We start from the raw sequence: 27,138 nt of genomic DNA, 5'->3' as shown, positions 1-27,138 counted from the left end.
CTCGGGAGTTTTTATCCCCCCACAATCCCCTTTGATGCCCTAATGATTGCCTACACTGCCATACTGAAAGCTTGAGATGGAGAAAATGTGCACACTGCCATGATACCAATGTGGTAAACTCTATTACTGTGAAGTATAATAGCATGTCTTGGAAATAGGTTTTAACCAGTTTTTCTGAGGATATTTGGTGCTGTGAAGAAATGGAAAGCTACCCACAGAGGGCTGGGTGGTGCTGGAGCCAAATGAATTTTCCAGGTCTAGAGATTAGAAATACAACAGGGAGATCCCTCCTCTGCTGCTCCACTGACTCAATTAAGAGTTTAATCAGGTCTTGAACTGAGTATTGTTGATTCTTCTTACCTTCTGCTGAGAGCCCTTGTACATTCACTCCTCTGGCGTCCAGGAAACTGAGGCAGGCGTCCACATTCTCGATCTGTGGAGAAGACGGCAGACATTCAGCACAAAGGACAGACGCAGCATGAATGTGACAATACTTAACATTCAGTGAGCCTAAATGTTTCAGGCCAGAGGGCTCGGAGGACGAGGACGATCAGCGTTATTACGCATAAAGCACATCATTGTGTGGTTATTATCCGACCCCCACTCGACCCTGGCACCCGTCTGCGTGACATACTGACCGCAGTGTATCTCCACCTACACAGCGTGGGGTGCAGCCTGCCTCAGCATGTCTCACACACGCCATATACATCCACAATGGCAGCAATGGCTACATGCAGATACCAGAGATAAATAAACAGTGAATTCACATCCACGCAGACAGAAACAAACAGGGGAAACAATGTACACACACGCACATTGGCACATAAACAGTGTGTGTGGGTCAGTGAGGCCCTTTCACAGCAGAGCAACAACTGTCACCCCTGCAAACTGGTATCAGTTTCACAACGACACACTGAGGTTGCAGTTATTAGGGGGAATTTTGCATTCCTTGACAGCGGCTAACGGGTGGCTGCATTAGCATGGTGGCTAGCCGCCAGCGGCCCTCAGGAGGTCTGCTATGATGAAGTCAAAGGTCGGAGCGCTCTGATTCAGCGCAGTGTGCCAAGGCCACACAAAGGGCAGGCCGGGCAGTCAGTCTGACGTCCAGCAGGCAATGATGATTCATGAGCTGTGACCCCCTTCAGCTCTCTCAAGCTCTCCCCCTCTCTTTCTTTTTAATGCTCTCTCGCTCATTGTTCCTGTATCTCTTTATTAGCGAGAGGGAGACTTTGTAGAACAAGAATAATGAGTCATATCTGCACACAAGCCATTTGGCGCTTGCTGATTCTTCTCTACTCCCACTGAGCTTAAATATATTGTCCTCCATGTCTTAATAATGTGTATTTCTGTGACATATTCAGCTGAGAGAACTAGACCTCTCTTAATGTACAGAAAACTGGAGAACACGGGCAATTATGTTACATTTGTTTTATCTTCTTCTTGTAGTTGTGACAAGCTTCAATGTAACCGACTTTCTCATTGAAATCACAAACTATTTGTTTCATGTTTGCACTATATCAGGATACTAATCAATCAAAAGTCCTTTTCACCGAACCATTTTACTATGACGACAATTAATTTGACACAATTTTCTCCTGTTCAACATGAGAAATGTCGGAGAAATGACATGCACGTCATTTCAGTAAAAACGTCTGCGCAGAAGTTGATGCAGTTATCTCCCACGCGTGCCATCTCACCATGCAGACTGTCTACATTTGAATTGCCGTTGCCTTGAGATTTCTGGCGCCCAGCAGCAATGATGTTTAGCTCTGACCTTGTTGAGACAATACAAACTCTCCTCTCAGGGAAAGGTTGAGTCAGAGCCTACAGGTGGATGCTGGGGTGGAGGTGGAGCTTTTTGAAAAACAACGTCTGCACAAACAAATGACGTCCTGCTGATTCGCATCACAGAAGGCGTCTGTGTCTCCTTCTGCAGGGCGCCCACAAACGGCGTATTTTGCGGCATAATTTGGAGGACTTGAGCAGGTGACAGCATAGCTTTCCTGTGCAGACATGGCAGAGATGGCTGCTCGAGCGCTTCCCTTCATTGATAAGGACACTGACCGATGAGACTTTGAACACAATTTAACTAGTTTTTCTAACCAATTTATGGGGAAGGATGTCTGACTACACGTGCTCCCTCTCAGCAGCAGCAGTCGTTGAAGGAGAGCACCTCCTTCCCTGTCACTTTCTCTCCACAGACTGATATGTTTACACTGGTTGTATCAACAGGGAGTCCTGTGGGACAAGAAGTCACACACAGAGCTTCTCCATCTGCCTGACACAACTCACATCCTCCCACTTCCCATCGCCACATACAGTCCTGCAGCGGGCGCCCTCACATGTGGGCTTCCAGGTTTTCTTCACACATGCTGCGTGCACACAGTGACACATGTGTGCCCGGCTCTGGGCTGTTTGATTATCCCACACACTCTCAGAAGTTTGTGTGTGGAGCGACATGTGCTGAGCAGCGTTTGGGAACGCTCATTCTTTTAGTCTTAATTGAACTGACCACAAGGACGATGTGGGATGTAGCGGTTCTCCAAAATAAACACCCTTTAGGAACGGATGATGTGTAATCAGCAATATTTGCATGATAACCGCCTTTTTTTAAACTCAGTTAGGCTCATTCAATTTCAAGTATTTACAGCAAAAAGCTTGGGAGGCCTTGCATCTGTTCCACAGGCAGCGTGTGTGTGTTTGTGTGTGTTTGAAGGCTGGTTTAATAGCTGATAAAGTCAAAAAGGAGTGAACTCATAAACACACAGTAAATCTCTTTAGCTGGACAGATTTGGGCCTTTAAATGCTTTTTAAAGGACGGGCATCACAGACAGAGACCCGTACCTTCCTCCTGTCTTCAAGTAACACTCCAGCCAGAATTTCTGAGGTTTTTGACCAAGCCGCTGTTTGTTTTTAATCAGCCTTAACTCTAAAATGACGTAAACAAGTGGAATAATGATTGAAGGCGTTGATGACGGCTGGGGCACTAATGTTCCGCAGGGTTCTGGCGATGTTTAACTGCTAGTTTGGTGGGCGGTTTGGCTTTGTGGCATCCTGTAACAGCTTCTCAAGAAACCGACATCATTTATTTTTCCGATGCAGGCTGGCATCAGACGGAGCCGCATAAGCCATTAAAAGCAATTTGGAAAGGGGCATTTTGATGAAGCTCACTTCGCCCAATCATGGAGTACTTAGAGCAGGAAAAAGGGAGCGCGTTTTGAAGAGTGACAGGAGGGCACATGTGCAACACATACTGCGGGTAAGAAACTGGCCGCAATAGCCTGGAAGAATAATGAGGGCGAGCTGTTAAGTTTCTGTGATAATCAGTTTCAATTAAGCTATGTTTCATTTACAGAGCCACAGTACAAATCAAAATATCACGTTCCGACTGACACAGGCAGGGAGCAGAGAGGAGCTTTTACAATGGCTGGGTGACACGAGGCCTGCAGACTACAAAACCCAACTGGCTAATTCAACCCGTCTTCCAGGCAGGGAGAGTTGTCAATAAGCTGCAGAAACACCACATAAGAGGGTCGTGTGACGAGATTTCCAAGGTCAAGAATGAACCTTCTTTGGGTTAGAACTGAGTCACACCAGCGTTTTTGCTTGTTGTACCTGCTTCAAAAACATTTTTGGCAACAAATATCAAATGCACACGATGCAGATTTCGATCTTTGAGTGTTTTTTCTTCTATTTCAAGTTTTCATTAATTACCAAACTAAAAACTGAAAAAATCTGAATTTGTTGATTGATTGATTTTTGTACCATGGAGAAATGAATAGAAGCCAATTTCTGCCTGAAACATGAGGAAAAACATTCAAAAATCTAATATCAGACCTTGTTTTAAGTGTATATGTGAACTTGCTATTACATGTAAAATCACCGGTATGATCCTCCGTTTTAAGATGATATCCCACATTAACTTTTTTGAGGAAATGACAACACAAATACACATAAAACTGAGCAGCTGTAAACTGGTTAGCTGTAGTTCTAGTAGGATTTATGTTGAACTTTTAACATTTTCTGCCTTCCATTTAAGCCCTACTGTCCTTTAGTACTTGTCAAACTGCATGGAAACACATCACATGTAATAGTGTCCTTTGGGAAAATGTGATTTTTCCCTTAACTTGTGGGAAGATTTAGGTAAATCTCTACAGCAAAGTTACAGCACTTCTTCCGTGTATTATGATACTCTTTCCACGACTGGTAAAAAGTGAGACTTGGTAAGACACAAAATGAGACACTGCCTACATCTGCGTGTTTGAAGCTTAATTTCCTCACGTGCCTCCTTGCCTGTGAAAGTGTGCTGGGGCACTTTGGGCCTCTCAAAAGGCATCAAGTGACTGATGTATGATGGCTGGAATTGGAAAGTGTTACTCCTTAGTTGCAACTGTCAAGTACAAATGGGCCAACACCTTAATTAGCACTTCCTACAGGACAGAAAACAACCTCCTTCAAGGCAGGACTGGAAAACCAGGCGTTAGCGCTTTACAGCACACGAGCGCAGCTCAATAATTGAAGGGTTTTACCCCAAAATGCTACATATCCACTGGAAAATACATGCCACCTTAAATCCCTAAGTCAGTATTTCAAAAACACAGATGACTCAAGCTCCACAAACAGAGCTATTTTGTGAGTAAGTCTGATGCAGTTGACTGAGAGTTTTTCCTTCCAATTGCTTTTATTTTCAGACGAGTAATTGTTTTGCGAATGCTGTCCGTGTTTATTCATATATTTTATACCCACATGCACATTGTGCTCAAACCTAGTCCTGGTGGTTGGAACCTGAATCACCAGCGGGGTCGAGGACAGTCATCCCAGGCCGCAGGTTATGTGTGTTCCCCAAGGAAACCAAACCAGCGAAGAGCTGACTGGCTTCGGTAGCATCTCTTTAGACTTCTTTTTTTTGCTTAAGGCAGAAATCAAAGTCCGGCGATGAGTCAGGGGAATCCAAATAAATCACATCAAAATCCTTTACATACGAACCACTGTGTCATCGTTTTAAGCCTCTCTGCCGGCACATCAAAATCAATACCATCTAAAGCTAACAAAAATGAGTTTTGCCTCACAAACTTTCTTCCATTCAGTGCACGTGGCAGAATGTTGAGCAGATGAATACACACTTTTTGCACCCATTAATTCCTCTTGCCGCTTGAAACCTAATGAAGCAGAGCTCATCACTCATGCTGAGGCAACACATAACTGGGATGTTTTTTATAGCCAGTATATACTGGACGATATTAATCATTGCCGTTGAGCTGAGCTGCTTTGAAAGCCAAACATTTACATGCAGACAAAGCCAAATCCCTCTGCTGTTGAGTTGTATCCCAAAGGTTTTGAAAACAGGAGAGGAGTATTTGTGGATTTCTTCCCATGAATAGCAAAGAGCAGAAGGACATGGCAGCTCAGAGCCATTCACTACACTGTTAGAATCTGAAGCCAGCCGCTCCTCTCATTGTCTTTCACCTCTCCATCAACTCATCTCTTCAGACCGGGGGTCTGACACCGGTGCTTCCACCGGTCTCGTCAAAAACACTCCATTGATTCCTCTTCACCCTGCCCTATCACTCTCAGTGCGTCCAGCGCAGACAGCTGCTGACAGACGATGAATCAAAACGGATCAAATGGGACAGAGCTTTAGAGCAGCTGATGGGCAGAGGGGAGGCTGGGTTAAAGGATCCTGTCTCATAATCCAGGGATCATCACTCATCATGTCAAAATCCAAAGTAAAGAAACTTTTGCTTGGCTGAAGAAATGTTTTATGCAGTATTGATCACGATGGCAGTCTCCATAATCCCTAGCCCTGACTGAAATCTTGGCTGATAGCTGAGGATACGCCTTTCCTAAAATCTTTGAAAAAGGTTATTGCTCATTTTTACAAGCACCCTCTGTTGCAAACCTCACACTGAACCTCATGCATCCAGACTGAGCTGGCCAGCTCGGGCTCACAAAGTCGGTGTTTGTATTCACAGCAGCCTAAATGTTATGAAACTGTACACCATAAAACTTGTTCGAACACAAGAAAACCAAACTAAAATCACTCAATTCAAGTAGCTGAGGCTACAGAGACCAAACAAGCTCCGAGCTGATTTTTATCACATCGTGCCTCACATTCATGTAAATAAACAATCATTTTCTTGAAGAATTTCAGTGGCTGTGACGTTTCTAGTACTTTCAGAAACTGGTGCATGAGCTCAGTCAGCATATAAACACAAATGATGTATCAGCAACAGGATCTGCGTGGCAACACAACCCTATATCCATGGACGTGTCAATTATATATGGTGGTTCAATTTCGAATGTCTACAGCATCAAATAACTTGGAAGGCCTCCATGTGGCTTTGTGCATCTGCTGCAGAAGCAGTGTGTGTGTGTGTGTGTGTGTGTGTGTGTGTGTGTGTGTGTGTGTGTGTGTGTGTCCACATGTGTGTGGATGAGTTGCAGAGAGACAGAGACAAAGACTAACAAGTCACCTCATTCATCTGTGGGTTAATCACTTAACATCTCACTGTTGCTTCTGTTGATGATGGCGTCTCAAAAAAAAAAGGCAAAATCCTACATTTCCCATCATGCACGCATTCATTATACCCTCCTAAAGTCTTTCAAACTTGGCCACAGAAGACAGGATATAACTATTTTTACAGGCCGTGTCATCTTTTCCTGGTCAAATCGGTGGTGTCCCTTTAAGGTAAAATATCAAACAACAGGAAAACCTGGAAAAAGAGGCTGAGGTGCAGCTAGAACCTCATCTCAGCTGATGACTTTGCAGGAGGGTTCTTATCAATCTTTATCCCAGAGCAAATTAAAGAAAGCAGCAGAGGAGGATGAAGGAGCGGAGGCTGTTTTTCAGGGGCGAGAGGACCGCGATAAGCATTTCTTGATGGCTTTTAAGTTCCAGCATGACTCGACTGTCTTCTGCCTCTTGTCACATGCACGCTGTTACAGTCATGATCTGCATGAGGAAACATCCTTAACGTGATGGAGAGCATTTCTGTTGACAGCCGACAAATTCGCCTGTCACTCCTCTGTGAGGCCGTTTCTCCCAAAAGGGTCAGAGAGGGTAAGCTGCTGACTCTTAAGGCATCTGTTTGCATAACCTGCTGACCAGCTTGGATCCACGGTGTGAAATACCTCCACCTTTTGGTGCTACTATCCTCGATAAAAACAAAGCCTTCAACAGCATTTCTATATGTGTTTGTATTGTATGTTAATGTACACATCAGGGTTTTGAAAAATGTTGTGCAGACTAATAATATCTGGTTTTCTGCTTCTGAATTTGGAATGCTGGCTGAAGAGGAGACACTTCTGGAGCTACAATTGTGCATTCATCCCACAAGAGGGAGGCTGCATGTGAGGAAACATTAGTGAAATGGCCTGATGTTGTCGGCTCAACAAAAGCTGATGGAATGGGTTATGAGAAGTCAGGGTGGGAGATTTCTGCTAAAGCTTTTTGCAGTGCACACATAAAACGTTAAATATTCAGCTTATTCAATGAGGATTATTGGCTGCTTCAATCATAACGTACTGACTGAACTTGCTCTGAGCCACTGGAAATCAGGACAACGAAGCAGGGGGTGATGTAGGTAGAGTCATGTGATATATGACAGACTGTCACATTAATCCTTTGTCTGGTGTCTTAGTGCTGAACAGGGACCTATGTAATGTAACTTCTGCTGCATTAGTCTTTAGGCCGCCGCAGTCACTGAGCATTTTCAGTGTCTCTGGCTGTGGTCTCTCACTCTCTGTGGGTGACCGGTAAAACAGTGCTGTAGATTTTACAGCAGCTTTTCCCAGATGTTAAATGTCAGATGCAGTTTCCTCTGCTGCAATGGTCAATCGGCAGTGATAAATCAGGTGCAGCAGCTGTTTGTATGAATTTTCAGTCCCCTCTCCCATATTTTGTGCTTCTGTATAGTATTGCCAGTAGCATGTAATGGTTTCCTCCATTTTACCTGGACAAAACCTGTGTTATTTAAGTAAGGACAAACACAATTTGGCCATTTAGAACCTCAAAAAGCCTGTTCAATGCTTTTTGGGTCAGGGTAAATCACATGAAAGCATGGAGGGTGCGATCCATTGTGGAGCCACTACACCAAAATCACTTCACAGCCCAGCTCTGTTTCTGGCTGTTTCTCAGCCTGAGATGTCAAATATTCACCATATTCACCGACATCAGGTGCGCTCACTTTCAGGAATTCCTCTGCTCACAGCAAGAGACGAATCAAAGCAGCTTTTACAAAGCAGCGAGTTATGCCCAGGACACACTGCCTACCTGAACAGCGTGTGCGCACCGCTGAACCAGCTGCTTTTCATTTCATTTCCCATGTTAACAGGTTAGAGGAGCCACACAGCCCTCGTGAGCAGTGCGTCATCCGGAGATTTGTTGTGTCGCCTATTTTTTTCTGCTTGTGTGCAGTTCTCAAGAAAAATAGTCATATTGACGTCATGAGAGCAATATGACACCGTTCACTACTGTCTGAGTGTCTATATCTGTAGATTACGCCTCAGATATTTTAAAAATCAGGGTAAGGACGGGATTTTTCTGGTGTGCTTACTCTCTCTGGATGAGGGTAAACAAAAATCACATCATCATCATTACTGACGGCCATTATCAAAGGCAAGCTCAGTGTAGAAAGACAGCAGCAAAACTGTCTGTCTAGACATCAGATGTGTCTGAGCTGCTGCAGCTCAGCGACAGGTGGAGGGAGCCGGTGTTCCTGGGTGTTAGTGCTGTATCCAGACAAAGCTGGACTTCATCTTCTGCCTCCTTTGTTCCTTTAGTTTAATATAAAGCTGGCGTGATCAACAAGAGCCTTCTGTTTGTACTTCCCGGCTGTATGACGGGGCTGACTGAAGGTTTGACAGCTTTCAGAGGAGTCAACATCGCTCAGGAGTGTTAAAAATAAATCAAAACCAAAGTCAAGAGCTTTGACTTTTTAAACACACAAAACGCAGCTGTTGTCTTCACTTCATGAGGCGTTGCAAACTACAAGCCTCTTTTTGTTCAGGCAGTGAGGAATCAGAGTGATGCTCTGCGACCGCTTGCCGCCGTGACACTTGGCATGTCACGCTGTGGGTGGCTGAGGAGGATGCCAGGCGGGTCGGGGTGACTGAGGGCACAGAGGCGGGGGAGGGAAGTTAATGGCACAAGCCGAGGTGGCCTGGTTGTGAATAGCCTGCTGATGGGTTGCTATCATGGATGGCAACCGGAAGAAGAAAGAGAATTCAGTTTTCCTTGCATATGCCACATTCTTACGTAGGTGCAAAGGACAGAGGCAATTTGAAAAGATTAATCAATTTATGTCCGGTTCAGGGTGTACCCCGCCTCTCGCTCGCTGACAGCTGGGTTAGGCTCCAGCCCCCCCGCAACCCTGAAAAGGGATAGTCAGGTATAGACAATGGATGGATGGATGCAAAAATCAATTTATACTTTACTATGGAAACTGTAAGAGAAGGTTCAGAATAGCCCAGAGAGACTGCAGCTGGTGCGTCGCAGTTAAACAAACTGAGCTGGATCAAAGGTTACCAGCGGCCATTTTAACAAGCCAGCTCTTTGCGCCCTTAACAGAACATCTGCCGATGTCGTTCGGTTATAATGAGTGATTAAAAGCTTCCAATTGAGCTACAAGTGAGCCTGTAATGAGCCCCTGGGTGCTCTGTTCGTGCTGCTCAACTGGCTAACATATGAGAGGGTCAACCTGTGCACCAGAACACACACCTCTTGCAATAAAAAAGACTGGCGCCTGCAGAAGAACAAAGAAAAAAGGAGATGGACCCCGAAGAAGCTTTGCAAGAGTCAGAAAATGAAGGGAGTGATGTTCACACAGTGCGAGAGCAGCGAGGAGTTTTAGCACAACAGCTGCTGAGGCACTTGAGCAGCCATACATTCAAAACTGGATCACACTCTAAGTCCTGGGTCCTGGTTTTAGACATGCCAGTTTGGGCATCACGCATTCATCATGTACCCCTTTCAACACCTATTGCACTAATAATGAAATGTCCTGATACAGGATACCTTGGACTGAATGCTGTGTTGAAAGCATGACAAACATGTGCTGGTCCAAATAACATGCAGGCATCGAAAATGATCTTTCAGCATGTAAATGAAATACGAAGCTGGGCAAACAAGCCAAAAAATGGCAGTCCTGGACCTCAAAATGCACAGAGGCCTCTGTAGAAGCTCCCACTTATATTAATCCTACATGGAGTGCGTTACAGGGTAAAACTCACACAAATTATGAAGGACAAGCTCCAGCATCTCTCAGCCAACAAGCAAGCGTGCCATTCTCTTTAACATCTGACCGTAAAAATGAGAGCAGCTCATGTTACTTCTGGTGGTGACATCTGAATGAAAAATAAAACATAAAAAATCCAATCATTCACAGAAGCGTCTCCAATCCACCTCTCCCACCTTTTTTGCTATCTGTCCATATCCTCAGTATGTTCCAAGACCTAAAATGTCTGTCAAAATAGAGCTAATTACACAGCTTGCATTTGTTGCTAGCATGGTTAGCTGTTTGCAACTGGCTTTTTAGCTAGTAAATGCTCCAGTATGTTCATCAGCTAGCTGCTAGCCTTCCCTGTCCATGCCGTGTGCAATGTCAGAGCTCTTTTGCTGAAATCAGCTGCTATGTATGAATATGACACTTAGTGCATTTCCTTTCCTGAGTGAATGTTTTGGACAGTTTTCAAGACTTAAAATCTGCTTTAAAAAGATTTTTTGTTGCTGCTTCAGCCTTTGACAAAAAGGATATTTTTCACTCCCCTTTACTGTCAGATTTTCCATCTGATGAAGGATTTGAACTTAAAACCTTCTGGTCAGCTCACCTCTCTACCCTCTCTACCTTCAAAGCATTCAGACTTCAAAGAAGAAGTGAGAATGAATTATACCCCCTGTTAGCTATAGTTTCAGATGTCGAAATTAGCCATCTGGCTCTGTCCTCTTTAAACCACTTGCTGCAGATTGCTGGGCATGCACAATGACATCAGGGATGTTTCAGAGGCCCAGAGTTCCCATCATCATTTGTCGGTGTAATTCCAGACCAACAGACCCTCATATTAGGTGAGTCGTCTGACAGCCAGGGCTGGTATACTCAAATTAACAACCTGAGGAACAGTGTCACTAGGATGACAGTTGGTTTACAGGAACCTGTGCCCGGGACTCAAATTAGGAACGTGATCAATTAGAAGCAGAGATAAATGTGCTGATGATGAAGCGTCAGCCTGGTGAAGAGTGGCTCGTGTCATTTGTCCTCTTGTCTGGCTGGTGTGCAGGCTGCCAACAGATGGGGACCAGATGAAACTGGTGAGCTTTTATAGTCTCAAAGAAACCCTCAGCTCAATTAGGCCTCAAAGGCAGTCAGTCCAAATGTGTTTCGAAGGCTAAAATACTGAACATGTATGACTTTTGTAGCATAAGTGGAAACGATGAATCGCTTTGCTGATTCAAATGGGTTTGTTAAGTTCAGTTAAGCTGAAAAATTCAGTCACCGACAATGTCACCATGCCAGCAGTCGATCAGTCATCTCACAACCGGTCTGGTCCTGACTAAAATATCTCAGCAGCTATTAGATGGACTGTCATGAAACTTCAGGATGAATCCTAATGACTTTGGTGAACCTTTAACTCTTCATCAAGTGCCATTGTCAGGTCTAATCTTCAATTCGACCGTTTTCCTGCTAACCTTCTCATGGTAATGTCATGTTGTGTTCCTCCATCGACACAATGACACATAAACTGATTTATCCTGATTTATGCAGTGCACTACAATTTGACAAACTCTATCACAAGTTCGCACAAACACTCCCTCAATCAACAGCCAACGAAATTACAGTGTCGAATTGGCTGGGAATAGCCGATCTAAATGTGATCCATGACGCACTTTAAAATCCAATACCGCAAATGAAAAGCAGCGAGGAAGGGTTGACTTTAAAAGTGGTGGGTTGTTTGATGTAATCTCTCCTATCCTGACCTGCACAGACTTCTGCTGACAGATGTTGCATCTCTGCATCTTCGCATTCAGATTTTGACAAGTGTTTGTTTTTCCCTGACAGCCTTTGCTGAGGTTGCTCGAAGCTAAACACACACGCACACACACACGCACAAACACCCAGAAAGTGAAACTGCACAGTCATCCGTATTGCAGGGAAGAGCTCTGTGGTTTGCTAATGATGTCTGTCTATAATGAGGAGGATTAGTGTTGCGAGGCTTTAATATTTTCTGCTGAATGGGCCTCTTCTGCCGTCCCCCGCCGGCTGTTCCTGTGTTTGAGCATGATATCTTCTGAGAAATGAAAAAAAAAAAAAAGACTCCATTCAAAAACCTGGGTGAGCATCTAATTCCTTTGGATGTCTGCACAATTACGGGAAACTGCACTGTCAGAGGGCGTGAGGTTTTACATGGCGGAGGGATTGCCGTGAGGTGAGTGAGACGTTCGAAGGCTTCACTGTGTGAGATCCTTAATCCACAGAATGTACTTAAAGGTTTACATCACATGCATTTAGCTGACGCTTTTATCCAAAATCCAGAAATACATTACGTAACCCAGAAGGGGTGAGAGATGTGAGTATGAATGTAACACTCTTCCTCCTCTGATGAACCTAAACTTCTCTCCCTGAACCTGCCTCACATCACTGTCTAGCCTCTGAATCGCATCCACGTTGTACATTTTCTGTCTCAGCTCTTATCTGAAAAACAGTGAAAAGGGATGCATTCAGCGCAGTGGAAAAAACAGAGGCAGGCTCAAATCAGTTGAAAGCCCTTCGTATCATGATCCTGTCATTCCTCGTTCTTGTCATCTTCACTGGCCTGCTCAGTGGTTGCAGATGATTCCTTGGTCGAGGGTACGCTTGTGCGGACAAGCCCCGCTCCCAATTTCAGGAACAAATTCCCAGCAATCATTAGTTCCTACACCAATAAATCCAACCAAAACTATTCCCCCAGAACACATCAACCGCAAGCTCTACTGGGAAAAAAACAGGCATCTTGCAATTTCGACCAGTCTGATGACTGGGAACTCAAATGTGAGCATTCCTGTTTGCGTTAACAATGCAGATGTTTCAAAGACCAACAGGAAATGCAAAAGAAAAATACTACTGCACAGTACAAAAGTAGAGGTCTGACATTTTGTAGATTGCTGCACATTTGTTCGAGTAATAGTAGGAAAACTGCTCTGCAGTATAAAAAAAGTAGTAAGTCCAGGGATTTTGGGGATCTAAGAGAGGATCAACAGGCTGGAAGTGCAACTTGAACTCCTCTTTATTGTATTTATTTCAGTCCAAGTCAAAGGAAAGTCGAGGGACAGCATTTTAAAAGCTGTGACATTTAAAACTTCAGTTTCACATCTGCAATCAAGTGACCAAAGTTTGACCTTTTTGTATTAATAGATACCTGCATGCTATGAGTGCAGGATTTTGTTATACACTGTAATGGTGTGGTGATCAAAGGTCAAACTCTTCTACATTTTGTTCTCAATGAGAGCAAATTAGAGCAAGTAGAGGAGGGAAAACTAGGAAAGGGTGGCTATTAATTCATAATTCAGCTGCTCTATGCCATGTTATCACTTGAGCCCCCTGAACAGTCAGGTGTGATGCCCTTTGGCCTCATAATTATAAAGGCGCCAGCTGAAGGCATGGAGTAGCCAGCAGGCTGAACAGGATATGCTGAGATTATGTAGTTTGACCCGATTTGGTATCGAAATTAATTGAATATGCTTTAAATGCTACCCTTCACTTCAGTGATGAATTTAAACGGGTGCATTTTTGTCCTCAAAGTAACTCTGGAAAGGACAAAAAGCAAGAGAAAAGAATTGGCGGCTGGTGGCAGATGTTTGTGCAAAGCCACAGCACATTTTTGTTGGCCATTACTCTTACTGATGGTCCAAACATTGGCCAAGCTTCTCAGTTGGATTTGCTCTGCAGGAAATGATAGTTCTTCAACAGACTTGTGGATCTCTCGCACTGTGAACACGGCTTTAGACAAAAAGAGTGCATTATGGATGTAGATTAGCTGAAAAGCTTGCGGATGCTAGTGCTGTTCTGGTTTCTGCTCCTCAGCTCCCAGCAGCTGCTCAGTTGGCCTCTGTCCACTGACCAGACCGGCAGCGACCCACCACTTAGAGAAACAGGCTTGTGACTGCAAGATCACCATTTCAAGTCCCGAATGAGGGAAAATCTGTGCAGAGGAAGTAAATCAGACTCATCTGCCCCTCTACTGACAGCTGCTGCTACTGTGATGCCTCTAGCCAAGACGTTTAAGCTCCAGGTGCTAGGTGACCAGTGGCAGGGTTCCAAAATTCACCGCTCGTGTTGTGAAAAGCTTGAAAATGGCTTGAGTTTTAGTCAGGATGAGGGAAGAGTTGTCAGTAAATAACTTAAGTTTCAGATTGATATCAGTGTTCAAACCCATGGGATAAAGAAGCCAAACAAAATACTTCTGCACTTGGAGAGTCATTTGTTCATATGTCATCGCCTCCATCTCTGAGGGTAGTTTGGTTCATTTGGTTCGGCCAAAAAATAATAATAATAATAATAATAAAGCCACATTATTGCCTTTTAGTTCTGCTCTGGTAAGACCTGTAACCACTGAGTCACATGGATGGATACGAAATTCAGTGATTGGAAGGTTTTGGCAGCCGTCATCCTGCATCGTCAGTGCTACAGTCCGTGACTGACAGCCAATCAGGCCACAGCTCATGATGCCTGATGTGTGTATTCATATTCTCTGGTGTCACAAAGAAATCATTATTAGTCGAGTTAACTAAACATCATTTTAGGAATAATTCTAACCAAATACACCCTTAAAAAAGGAAGGAAGGATTAGGGAAAATCCTGGCATTTGCGTGCAAATGCATAAATTTGTTACCATGGTTACCAAATGACTTTCATTAACATACATACAGATCGCCTATTAATTTCTTGACAGTTCATTTGCTTTGACTTTATGCTTGAATCAAATATTTCCATCATCATCATCATCATCATCATCTCAAGCAAAGCGCACTTAAACTACATGATACGTAAACTCTTATTCTTCTTCTCTAAACACAATGCAACTCACTCAGAAATCAAACTTCCATTAAAAGGGTTTGTTTCTGTCCTGCACCAGTTTCAGTCTCCAACGTGGTGCTGCTGACTACTCTCAAATATTCTGATGCATCTCTGTGCAAGAACATCTTCAGAGCTACGACTTCACTGTCCCTTCAACTTCTAGAAAGCTTGATTTTTTTTCCAAACAGTGGTTGTGCAAACTGGCTACATCTCTGTGGCAGTTATGTGTGTGTGTGTGTGTGTGTGTGTGTGTGTGTGTGTGTGTGTGTGTGTGTGTGTGTGTGTTGCGTGTGTGTGTCAGATGTTTCCTTCCCTTTGCGCCCACACTATAAGCAACCGTGCTTCCTCAGACTTCAGATTCCCAAGCTGGCCGGACCCTCTGTGGTCAGAGCAGGTGGTGGATCAATGGGCTTAGCAAGTGACTGAGACAAAGAGCTAGCCCCACACACACACACACACACACACACACACACACACACACACACACACGAGCGCGCGCACACGCACACACAGGTCGCTGGCATACTGAGCCACATGCTTGCAGTGCTGCTTGCAGCTCGCCCTTAGTGACCAGTGCGTCAGTCTGGACTCAGCTGTTTCTATCCAGGACCAGTATCACTTCATGTGACTGACTTAAATAAATGCACTGGACTTCATCTTTCCAGAAGTGGCTTTGACACACTGAACTCATGCAGTGACACTAGGGGTTACCAGGATTTAATGATTTTAATGTTTTCTTCCTTCCTACTTCTTTATTGTTGTTTTTTTACCAGAGTGCACAGTCTGCTTCCAATACAGCTGCACTCACCGTGGAGGAGAAAATAAAACAGCTGAATACTGTGCTGAACGTGCTGAACAGTTGTAAAATACACTGTGCTTCGTTCCAGTGATGACCCTTTTGAAAAGATTCTCTGATTTCCCTCAGACGTCCCCTGAGAGTTTAGCAAATCCACTGACTTCTTGACTAATTAGCATTGAAATACTGATTCATATTAGGACAAACCTTAGCCCTAACCCTAACCCTGTATATCTAAACCTAACCCTGTATATGTTGAATGCTTTACAGTAAGCTAAACATATACAAAAAACACAGCTTAACAAAAGGGCATAAAAACTGACACACACTGTCAGGACCAAACACACTGCTCGCTCACTGTGTCTTACTTAAAGTACGCCGAAGCAGCTAAACAGCTTTAGTCACTTTTAATGGCAGGAGGGCAGATGCCAGGGCAAACCAACACTGCATAAACACTTAGTCAACTCTAGTTAAAGTGAGGGGTAATTATCTCACAGTGACGACAATCAGCGGTTATACAGCCCGTCATCTCATTAACAGAGGGAAAAACGACACCGCCAACATCACTCAGCCGAATGGCAGCCAGATACACAGATGATTGAAAACGGCACAGTAAGTCAAATATGTTCGGGTCTGCGCGCCTCAGAGCTCTACCGTGTTTCTGGTCAAGTGGCCGTGAGGTTGCTGCTGTCATCGCCATCTTTCTGAATAGGAAAGATGGTTATGGTTTGTGATCAGAGTCAAAACTTTGTCTTTGGGAGATGATTCATTTCAGCTGTGGAGTATGAAATGTGACTTTGCACAGATACAGGGCTCAGTCTTCGCCTGGTCCAAAATCGGGTCCCTGCTCGCCACCGTGCACCTTCCCTGACCGTTCAAATGGAAATCAGTGAAAGGTGTTCGCGAAAGTGCTCCCACGGTCCCAGGGTGCATGGCAGGTGGTGGACGAAGCAGCCAGATCCTTTACTTCACTAAAAGTAACAATACAACAACGTACAAATGTACTTAAAAGTACATCTGGGCCAGGTCAGCGATCTTACTGTACAGGATTGTTAATAAAAAATGATGCAGCTGCTCAAGGTGTTCTGTAATTCTATGTCAAATATTAGATCATTTGACATCTACTGGCCTCAAACAGTTAATAAAAAAAAACCGTGAGAAGTTTCGAGGGGAAATGCTAACAACTCATAGATCTGAAACATGAGACGGTACCCCAGTCAGCCAAGCTAAAAGGTTGGGAGCCACTGGTTTAATGATGCACTGTATTTTAAAGCTTACTATAAATGCATATTATGCATTTTATTACCTAAATGTGAAAAGTAACTCGTCATGCCAGCTGTCAAACAAGTGTATAAACTGTAGTTTTAGCCTCTTGTCTTTATCAGGTGAATCAAAAGACATCATTTAGCACAAGTTAGACACAAGCTCTGTGGATGAGAGCATCACCTGAATGCAGTAAAATGTGATGCGATCGCTGCATTACTGTACTGGCTGCTTGTGATGAAGGACTTTAAGTTTGTTTTGCTGCTGCTCTCTCTTATTTTCTAAAACCACAAATTAAAAACTTTATTATATCATAACAGCAGAGCGGTTAAAAGTTAGCACTTAAGATAATCATTCCTCATAAACATAATTCTCGCTCATGCAGCAGCACATTAAAGGATGGATGAAGATGGCCATTAAAGTTAGGCTGGAACACTCACCATTTGCGACTGGCTCCTGGGGCTGCCATTGATATCCTCCACCTTCTCATTCGCTGCGTGAGAAAGGAAATGAAGATTTTTACTGTCGTCCCGTGCTCGACTTTAACATCCTGACGTCCACTGACTTTTGAGTTCAGGTGCACAAATCCAGCAGCAAACCTCTGCTGAGGTTCGCAGAGGAGAGTATGTGTGTGTGTGAGCATGCATGAGGGAGTGTGCGTGCGTGTGTGTGCTTGTGTGTGTGTTGAGGTGCAGAGCGACGCAGGAAAGGTCTGGGAAGCAAAGCTGCCTAATTCGTCAGCTGCCGCCAGAGAATTACTGACAGGCCAGCTTGGCCTCATTGTCTGTTCGGGTGAGCAGGGAGGGTAAAGTTTCAACCCAGCAGAGAGAGAGGGGGAGAGAGAGAGAGAGAGAGAGAGAGAGAGAGAGAGAGAGAGAGAGAGAGAGAGTTGGACAGAACAAGAGTGTTAGACGGGTTGAAAAAAAATTGAGACATTTAGGGAGCATATGTAATAGAGAATAACGTGTGTGTGTGTGTGTGAGAGAGAGAGAGAGAGAGAGAGAGAGAGTCCCAGAAAGAGAAAACTTCAGAACAGTGATGGAGACACAAAGCAAAAAAGAGAGAGAGCGAGCGAAGACGAAGATGTAAGAAGAAGAAAAAGAATGTGTGGGAGAAATGACACACAGACAAAATGGGTAAGAGCCAGCGCTGGAAAAGTTACAACAAAAATGTAATCAGTTACTCCTTATTCATCACTGGGTTCAACAAGCAGTCAGTTAGGAAGCATTTACTGTCCCGTCCTTGCAGGATTCACTCTTTAACACTGAACAAAACCAAAGCCAGGTAAAACCTTAATCTGGGTTTATAACAACTCCTTTCACAATAAAACAGTTGCTTCTCATTACCTTTCAAAACAACACGTCTGCCTCCCTGTCTGCAGTGTCAATGCATACGACTTACAAAAATGTTTAGAATTTGATTAAACAGCATTTGTTGACCGTTAAGGAAGGACGCTGGGGACGTAGCCCACTATCACAAATTTGCCTGACGGGGGCACTGAAAAGGTGAGCGTGAAAGTCCCTCTCTCCACTGAGCCATCCATACACTCTGTTCCTCCTTAACAGATCCTGCAAAGCATTAACGTCCACCTTCTGAGCCGCTACTGTTAGACGCCCGCGTTACACTTTCCAAATCAGTGTGGCACTGAACATGGCATGCATTCTGTCTGCAGCTGCCTATCCCTGCCAGGGTCAGTTCACATGGACTGTACGAGTCCACAAATGTGCCATCCCATCCCATGTGCTTCATATGTCTGTCTGAGCTAAACCCGTGTCCCACAGAGCAGCGACCCAGCCGACCAGAACCCCACAGGTGTTCTACTTTTTATGTCCAAACCCGACCAGTGCAGTTAACATAGGCACTGAACTAACAACTCGCCTGTCTACCCTGATTACACGTGTGTGGGCACCTTGTAAATGACCCTAAACAGGCTTTGCTTTATGTAGGCTATATATATACTGCATAATGGCATCAACAGTCTGACCATTGACGAGTGACCAAAGCAGGATCATTTCTAAATTTCTGCTGGAACCTGACCTCAGGCAGTCAGGGTATCCCATCATCGTATGCAGACACACAATGTTGAAAAAAAACCCAGCATGATTGATGTGCTGCTGTCTCTCTGCTAAGGACAGCCTTAGGCTTACAATCACTCGACAGCCAGCGAAGAGGACGCAACATGTAAATAAGACCGCTTTGGAGTCACTGGGAGGAGGATTTTTCTCTAGTTTGGGATTAGTTAGTGTAATGCAATAACTGCATTTTAATTGTAATCCCTTTCTCTTTGCTGAAAAGTGTAATCACATTACTGTAATGTGCCCAACGCTGGTACAAGCATGTCCAAGACGGCAGAAAAAGAGATTGGAGAGAGAAATGAAAGACACAAGAGCCGAGAGAGACAAAGACCCAGAAAAACTATGAGGGAGTGAGAGACGGAGAGAGACGAAGGGAAGCAGAGCGCCAGGAAGGAAGAGAGACGTTGAGACATAAAAGGGGAGAGAGAGACGGGAAGAGAAAGAGAAGTAAACTCTGTCTGGGATCCAATGGGAGACACAGGCCTCTGCACCCTGGGCGTCAGCGCCATAGATCTCTGCTGCTGCCGCTTGCCCAGCACCCAAAACAAGGGAGAGCTGCTGCGATTTGGCCCAAATACTGTATCAGACTGAGGAACAGCTTCCCTCCAACTCACCACAACAAAGACCAAACATAGAGCGTGCATGCGTGTGTGTGTGTGTGAGTGTGTGTGTGTGTGTGGGTGGTCGCTTCATCTACCAGACAGAATGAATTATAGACATACGCAGTGTTTCATTACTGCTGATAACACATGGATTTATTCGTCTCTGCTTTCTTAATATGTCTTTTAAACACTGAAAGTTATACCTGAAGTAAGACGTTATGCTGATCAGGGAACAGAACAGTCATGTCACGATAATTATGCAGATTACAGTTGAATGGACTAAAGGCCTGAACTGGATTACTTGAACATAAAGAGAAACAGAGAGCTGCAGAGGGAAGAGGAGACGGATAATAGGCTATACAGCAGCAGATAAGAGAAAAGATCAACGCAGGAGTGTGTGCGTGTGTGTGCGTGTGTGGATGCCTACCTATGATCTGGATGATCTGTGCCAGCAGGACTCCATCGGTGACGTCCTGGCTCAGGTCCTTGATGAGGCGCTGACAGCCAGACTTGGCCAGGTAGTGATTGGCCCAGTCTGTGTAAATCTGCAAGGACAGAACAAACATCCTGTAAGTGTGCGTGTGTGTACGTGTGTGTGAGAGACCAACTGTGAGTTTGTACAGGTTTTACAGCTTTTGGTGCAGCAGGCTGGCCATTTAGTTCAACTTCTTCTTCAAGTGATGAGAATCTATACAGTATAGAAGAAAACAAAATGATCCGCAGCGGTGTTCACAGCGGATCGCTGACGACAGGAGCCCTAAAATATTAGCAGCATTACTCAAAGTTGGATATTGGATACTTTCGCAAGTAAACATGGCTAATGATTTTATGATCTGACAGAATCCTGAGCCGTGTTCTACTCCCACTGGCAACCCATAATCTCCTTCTGTCATCTGACGAGATCTAAATGTGAGAATGTGCGAGACGCAGAGATACACTTTCAATGGGACTGAGAGTTGTTTTTACTTATTCATTCCCTTCTTTCTTACATCTCCTTCTTCTTGTACTGACAGCTGTGATTTCTATGCTTCTGTAACACACCCAACAGTGCTGACCCAGACTGGAGGTGTGAGGGTCAGGAGGAGGATGTCGGAGGGATGGAGAAGAGGTAGGATGGTAGGTAAAGTGTAAACGAAGGAAAGCTGACTTCTTGGCTCTTCCCTCCAACGCTTCTTTAGCCTTACAGTCATATTCCGACCTTTGATCACACAAAACAAGCGCTGACTTCTTCTCCTTGCCACCCGTCCCAGACAGCACACTGCTCTGTCTCTCAGTCTTCTCAGCAGTGAAGAGCTAAACGTCCTGCCAGGGAGCGCCATCCAAACACTAAGCTCTCGGCTACTCAAACACAAATATTTCATCGAGCTCTGGTGCTTGGGATGGTGCACAGATCTGCACTGTTCGTGATCTTTCTCCATGGTATTCATGAATAACCTCAGCAAACACACTGACATTAGATAGACAGCCAACTTGGAGTATTTGACCACGAAGCAAACACAATCTTTTGACTTATTATGAAACAAGTCTTAATTAAGATGTTTGCTGCAACAGGTGGATTCACTTCCTCAACTATGTATGTCGACCCAGAAGAGCAGCACGTTGGATAATCTTTTGTATTGTCACCTAAACCTCTTAGCAGCCGCTTTGTCTTTCATCAGAGCCCATAAGCTGAGTAATAAGCAATGCTTTGTCCGTCAGGCGACAGACTGACCTCGACAGCTGCTGCGGTTTCTCTGGGCTCCGGAGACGAAAGATGTGAATCGCTTTTGGCCTCCAAGAGCTCGGCCCCCGCGAATGCAGACATGTACCGAAACAATCAGCTCCTTTTGTGTACGAATGGGTCGGTTTTCCACGCACAAACTTGAAGATGGAAGAAGCTATGAGGGGTGAAAGGATGCCGGTTCGAGCAGCCCAAGCTGCTTCATATATCATAAAACTTCACCCGTGCAGTTTTTTCATTCAATCACCAAAACCTTCCAAGATTTCATCCAGACTCTTCCCACTAAAAACCAGATGGCACCTGAGAAACGACACCGTGAACAAGAAAATAGATCCCGTTCCTCCGACTGTGCAGAGGGTGCGTTTGATATAAATTTCCACAGACAGCCATGGAGGAACGTCTTTCTTCCTGCTAGGCTTGAACTGATATTCTGGGACCAAAACGGAAAAAAAAAAAAAAACCTGTACCAGCCCATATAAAGACACTAACTGCTGCAGTGCTGCCTGAAACTTCTCGTTATCCCTGGATTTAAAAAGAAAAAAAAATACAGGATTGAGCAGCATGAAGGACTTTGAATGATGAAAATCCCCTCAGAAATGTAAGATCTTCCATAAGGGTGGGGGGTTAACCACTTAAAAAGAGTCCCCTCACGTCAGAAAGGAGAGCCAACTCAGATGTAAAGTTCATATTAAAGTATTTAAGATGTATTTTTCTTGTGGTTTCTGTGCTTTACGCCTTGTCAGTCAAACTGTGCGGTAGAACTTTACCATCTCTGTCTCTGGATTTTCTGCAGATGAACTTTCATTAACAAGACTTCTCAGCATCTCGAATGGTAGACATTTCCAAAGGAATTCCCTCATACAGCTTCTCATGATGAAATAATCCGGTTTTCCCCTCATTTACCTCACACACCGCTCTCAATTAAAAGCATTTCTCTCCTGCTATTTTCTTTTTCTTGGAAGCCAAACATTTGCTCCTTTAAAGACGCCGCCTCTCAGAGGTTGCATCTGTTGTGGTTTCCTTCCACGACTTTCTCCATGATGAGAAGTCGTAAAGCGCAAACTCGAAAAAATGAGAGCCAGTCATAGGGAAAACACACAGCCACTAAAACCTGCTTGCAAAAAGAGGCATACACACACATAAACGAGCATGGGGCTCACTTACACAGACACACAGAGAAACACACGCCGCAAATGCAAGCCACATCCCATCAGGGGGCAAGTAAACAAACAGGAGAGCAGGAGGATGGAGAAAGCGTGTGTGAAACAGAGACATTAAGAGTGTGTGCGCTGCTCCTGCTGACAACTACAGTCATGTCAGGCTGCAGGAAATTCCAGCAAGGCTAGAACACAAGCTGCTGGACAGTTCATCAGACACCTGGGATGAAGAGGAGGAGGAGGAGGAAGAGAAAGAGGAGGAGGGCTTGATCTGTGGCATTGTTTTAGCAGCCACCTCCCACTGCCATACATATCTCCCTTTATCTCCCTTTACCCTTAAAAGGGAGCAGGGCCAGAGGATTAAGGCCTCTGCAGGAGGAGGAACAGAGGCAGATACACCATCAGAGTAAAGTCTCAGCTCTGCTGCAGGTTTCCAGGCTGGTTTCAATCCAAATGAAGCTCAATTTTTAAGGTGATTTCCAGAAGAAAGCAAAAGGAAATGCAAATGAATGTGTTTCCATAGTGTGGAATGGAAACATTAGGAGTGGGGTGCATTGAGATGATACAGCTGTAAAGTCTCTAGTCAAGTGCTGTTTAACTTTTGCAGAAGTAGAGGACGCAACTTTTTCCAATTTTCAGCATTTCCACACAGGAAAATTGAAAATGCACACGAAAGCAGCTGCCATTACAAAGTATGTGCAGTACTGTTACTGCATGTAACCAGCTGCAGCAGGACATCGTGGTATTTTTGGCATACTGCTTTTGACATAGTATGTATTGGGACATCCTAAATCTTTTTTCTGGCTCAATAAAAAGTGTGGCAGTACAGGTATTGGAACGCAGCACAGACACCTAGCGGAGAGCGCGATACCCAGCGGATGAATTCAATTTGCTGTGAATTTGTGGCTAAAACAGCCAGCTGCCTCTGCATCTGCTGCAGCTCCTGCAGGGATATAATTCCAACAAACACACATCTTCAGATCTATACACTATCCAGCCTGGAGGTCAAACAGTATTTGCATTTGATCTGGACAGTCTTTTTCATGCTGCATTGGATTAGCGGCGTTTACCACAGTGAGACAATTCAGCTTCACACTGGCTGACAATCACAGCAAAGCAAACTGAAGCATCTTTAAAAGCCTGCTCTGTGCAAACACTTGTTTCTGTTTGCAAACACTTGGTGCAAAGCCTCCACATATGAATCTACAATGGATCAAATGAGCCACAGGAGGTGTCTAATAATCAAACCGGACTCTGGCTTGGACTCCAACAAGTCTCATCCTCTTTGAAACCATCAAACATCACTCTGTTAACGATTTCTGCCTTTTTTCCGCGGTTTAGACAGAAGCTCCAGGATGCATTAAATGAGTCGAGTGAGCTGCAGGGAAATGGATTGCTAAGCAGTCTGGACATCTGATAAATCTGCGTAGGATGCCCCATCAAGGCTGAGCAGGTTTACTTTTCCACCAAACAAAATAGCTTGAGCGCTTTCAAATCTGCCTCTATGACAGTTTCATTCAAGCCCACAAAAACAACAGTGTTGATCATAAACGATCAAACAAAAATGTTCCTTCCAGCTTCTCAAGAAACAGCTTATTTTTACTCTCTCGTGCTGCAAGTCATTCAATTCCTGTTCCCTCTTCCTGAAAAGCCACGGTTGCTGGAGTGCCTTCATTTTGAAGAAGCCCGCATTTGTGTCGGCTCACAGTGATGCTGACTCACTTTCTATAGTCTGTTTTGGTCCAACTTGCCCACTTTGGAACAGCGTGTGCTCCAAAATTCTGTTTTAAACCGAAATATGTCAACTTGTGGAGGCAGAAGCCATCGTGTTGGCAAACACTGTTTTCGCACTTTGACAGGGACATAATTAAGTTTGTAGCCAAAACCCTTCTTTGGTTACTTTACGGCTGCATAAACTGAGCGTGTACGATTGATTCACATTTCTTTGTTTAACACAGAGATCAAACTGGACTAAAAATACTGCCAATAAAATCTGCCAAAATGTGTAAAGCACGGGGGTACCATTGTAAAACTTTAACTGTGAAACAGCTGCAGGAAGTGTCACCCGCCCAGAAAGCGCTGCTGTGTGTTGCTCAGTAAACCCTGTCTAGGTGGGCGCCAGCAGATCACTTTGAAAAATTACAAGGAATCGACAACAAACCTTCCTGTTTCTCATCCCAACTTCAAGCTGAGTTAGGAAAAGATAAAACTTGCTTTAAAATGTGGGCGCCCTGGTGTCTCACCTGGTGCAGCGCACACCATGTAGTCCCTTAGCTGCATGATAAACTCTCAGAAACATGCTGAAGGATTAGGCTGCAGCGTCCCAGGATCAAACCTGACCTGAGACCCCTGGTCGCCTCCTCTCTCCTCTCTCCTCTCTGACAAAGCGCACACATCAAAGAGACGTGTTTTCAGGAGCCTGCCTCCTGTCTGTGCGTGAGCGCCGACTCACTTCAGGACTCCTCAGAGTTCGCTCGGTCTGTCAGCCCCCCTGCGCTCGTTAGCCTCTCCTCTCTGAATCCCAATTGCTTTGGGAAGCAGAGCCTGCGCTACGACAGAGGCAAAACATCAGCAATAACGCCACCTTCAGTGGTGCTGACTGAGACCACTGACATCATAGAGACAAGCATGCTGGATGAGACAGCAGCACACACACACACACACGCACACATGCACGGACAATTTACAAATTCCCCAGCCACTCATACACAAGCAAACACATACTGAATCCCCCTCCCCTTGCCCACCCTCCTTCCTCTTTCTTTCTTTCGGCAGCCAGCATCAGTCAGCAGAAGTCCAGTCTCTGTGATGATGTTATCCTTATTGATGTCACATGAAGTATCTTTCGTCTCCTGCCCCCTCTTCCTCTTCCTCTCTACCTGCTCCTGCAGATCTCTCCACTCGGCGCTGGGGATCCCAGACGCTGCCAGCAAACAGCCGGCTCTCACCCCAGAGCAGATAGACTGCCTTCAACAGTCCTGATCACAATGCAGTGACTACAGCTACGCAGGTATTATTGGCTGAGGCTGCAGTGGAGCTGCTCAGCCTCCGGGGGGAGCCAGTTAAAAGGAGAGAGATGCTGGAGTGAGAGGAGATGGGGCAGAGAGGAAGTCAAACTCTGCAGGACTCTCTGTAGCTCTCATGTCTTTATTAACGCGCTTCCACTGAATGACTGTTAATGCATGGGCTCTTTAATCAGGGCATCATTCCAGCGCTGCCTGATAGGTTAAAAACTTAATTGCATTGAAGGAGTCTGAGCATCTATACAATCACTTGGAGGACATTCAGCTGTGTAATGCTGTTTGAAACAGGCGAGCCAGGAGAGACGTCTCCGCTGTGGCTGCACTGGCTCGAAAACCTCAACTTGGCACCGGCGCCGCTCCCGCATGGGTCCTAAATGTAATTAAACACAACATAAAGCTGCATTAACTAAACGAGCGATGAGCCTGTGGGATCGATGGAGCATCCTCCGTGTTTCTCTGCCTTGTATCCGTCTCTGGGTCATGAAAAAGCAGGAGTGATGGAGGGAAACAGGACTGGATGGCAGTAGATTATGGTAGAACAGAAAGATGCTATTTTCCTTATGAATGGAGAACAATTAACTACATGTCACTATCTATGTGTATAATGCAAAGTTGTAAAACCTGTGCACATTTCCTTTGTAAAAAAGTCTCTCCAGACATGTTGAAAACACTCTACTTTGAAAAATAATGTTTGTCTGATATGTTTGTCCACAAAAATGTTTAATAACCTTATAACAATGTTGGGATGTCACAAAATCATGCTTGTATGAGCACGTTTTAAACTGAGATGAAAGTGAAAACAGCCTTCTCAATTCAAACTCTGCATTCTGCACAGTGAAGGTCAGCACTCCAATGATGCGACACATTTTGAGTGGAGTGGGGACTTGAAGTAATAAGGCTGAGGTTGAATTTACATGCTGGAAAGGTAGATCAGTGATACTGCAGCTCCAGGCCTTGTGGCAACTTGTGATCTGGAACTGAAGGAAGACTGTGGTAATAACAATAATGTCTTGATCAGGCAGCTGAGTTTGACTAAGTTTGACTTTTCTGAAAGTAAAGCGAGTGGAGCTGTGCAGCTGTGCAGTCGAATAGCAAATTCTCGAGGAAGCAAAAGCATGGATCCATTTTTCCAGTGTCAGTAAAAGAGATGAACTGCACAATCCTGGAGACGTCCAACTGTGAGCATCTGCTGCTTTTCCCTGCAGTGTGTCCACTGAAGAGGAGGTCCAAATGAAAGATAACCGTGAGATTTGAACCATGAGAAATCCCTCGGGGGAAAGGCACAACTGTCAGTGTCCAACTGCACTATCGAAGCACCTGGAAGTCATTTCCACGATATAAACCTTTTTGGTTGAGTTTGATGCGTCTCTCCCTCTGAAACCATCATTATCTTGTCCTGGGAGTGGAACAGAGAGACCTCCTTCAAACCTGCCTAATCCAGAGGTAATAGCGGCG

The 27,138-nt window shown here is 44.7% G+C and overlaps 1 protein-coding gene across 10 annotated transcripts in view; it reads right to left on the bottom strand.

Moving 5' to 3' along the window:
- Positions 1–27,138, bottom strand: part of nav3 (neuron navigator 3) — a 301,610-nt gene that overhangs the window by 109,442 nt on the left and 165,030 nt on the right. For 9 of the 10 annotated variants that reach the window (XM_070992307.1, XM_070992300.1, XM_070992302.1 and 6 more), the window contains exons 2-4: positions 20,211–20,328; positions 17,547–17,599; positions 361–433 (exon numbers count right to left, since the gene is read on the bottom strand). In XM_070992307.1, the coding sequence (XP_070848408.1) occupies positions 361–433; positions 17,547–17,599; positions 20,211–20,328 (244 nt within the window). Of the gene's footprint in view, positions 1–360; positions 434–17,546; positions 17,600–20,210; positions 20,329–25,539; positions 25,676–27,138 lie in introns of those variants that run through there. The other variant, XM_070992308.1, reaches the window with a different exon arrangement.

Source organism: Chaetodon trifascialis, chromosome 22 (assembly GCF_039877785.1).
Source record: "Chaetodon trifascialis isolate fChaTrf1 chromosome 22, fChaTrf1.hap1, whole genome shotgun sequence".
Classification (NCBI taxonomy): domain Eukaryota; kingdom Metazoa; phylum Chordata; class Actinopteri; order Chaetodontiformes; family Chaetodontidae; genus Chaetodon; species Chaetodon trifascialis.
The sequence above is the reverse complement of the archived record's forward strand: the minus strand, read 5'-3'. Positions and strand labels throughout refer to the sequence as shown.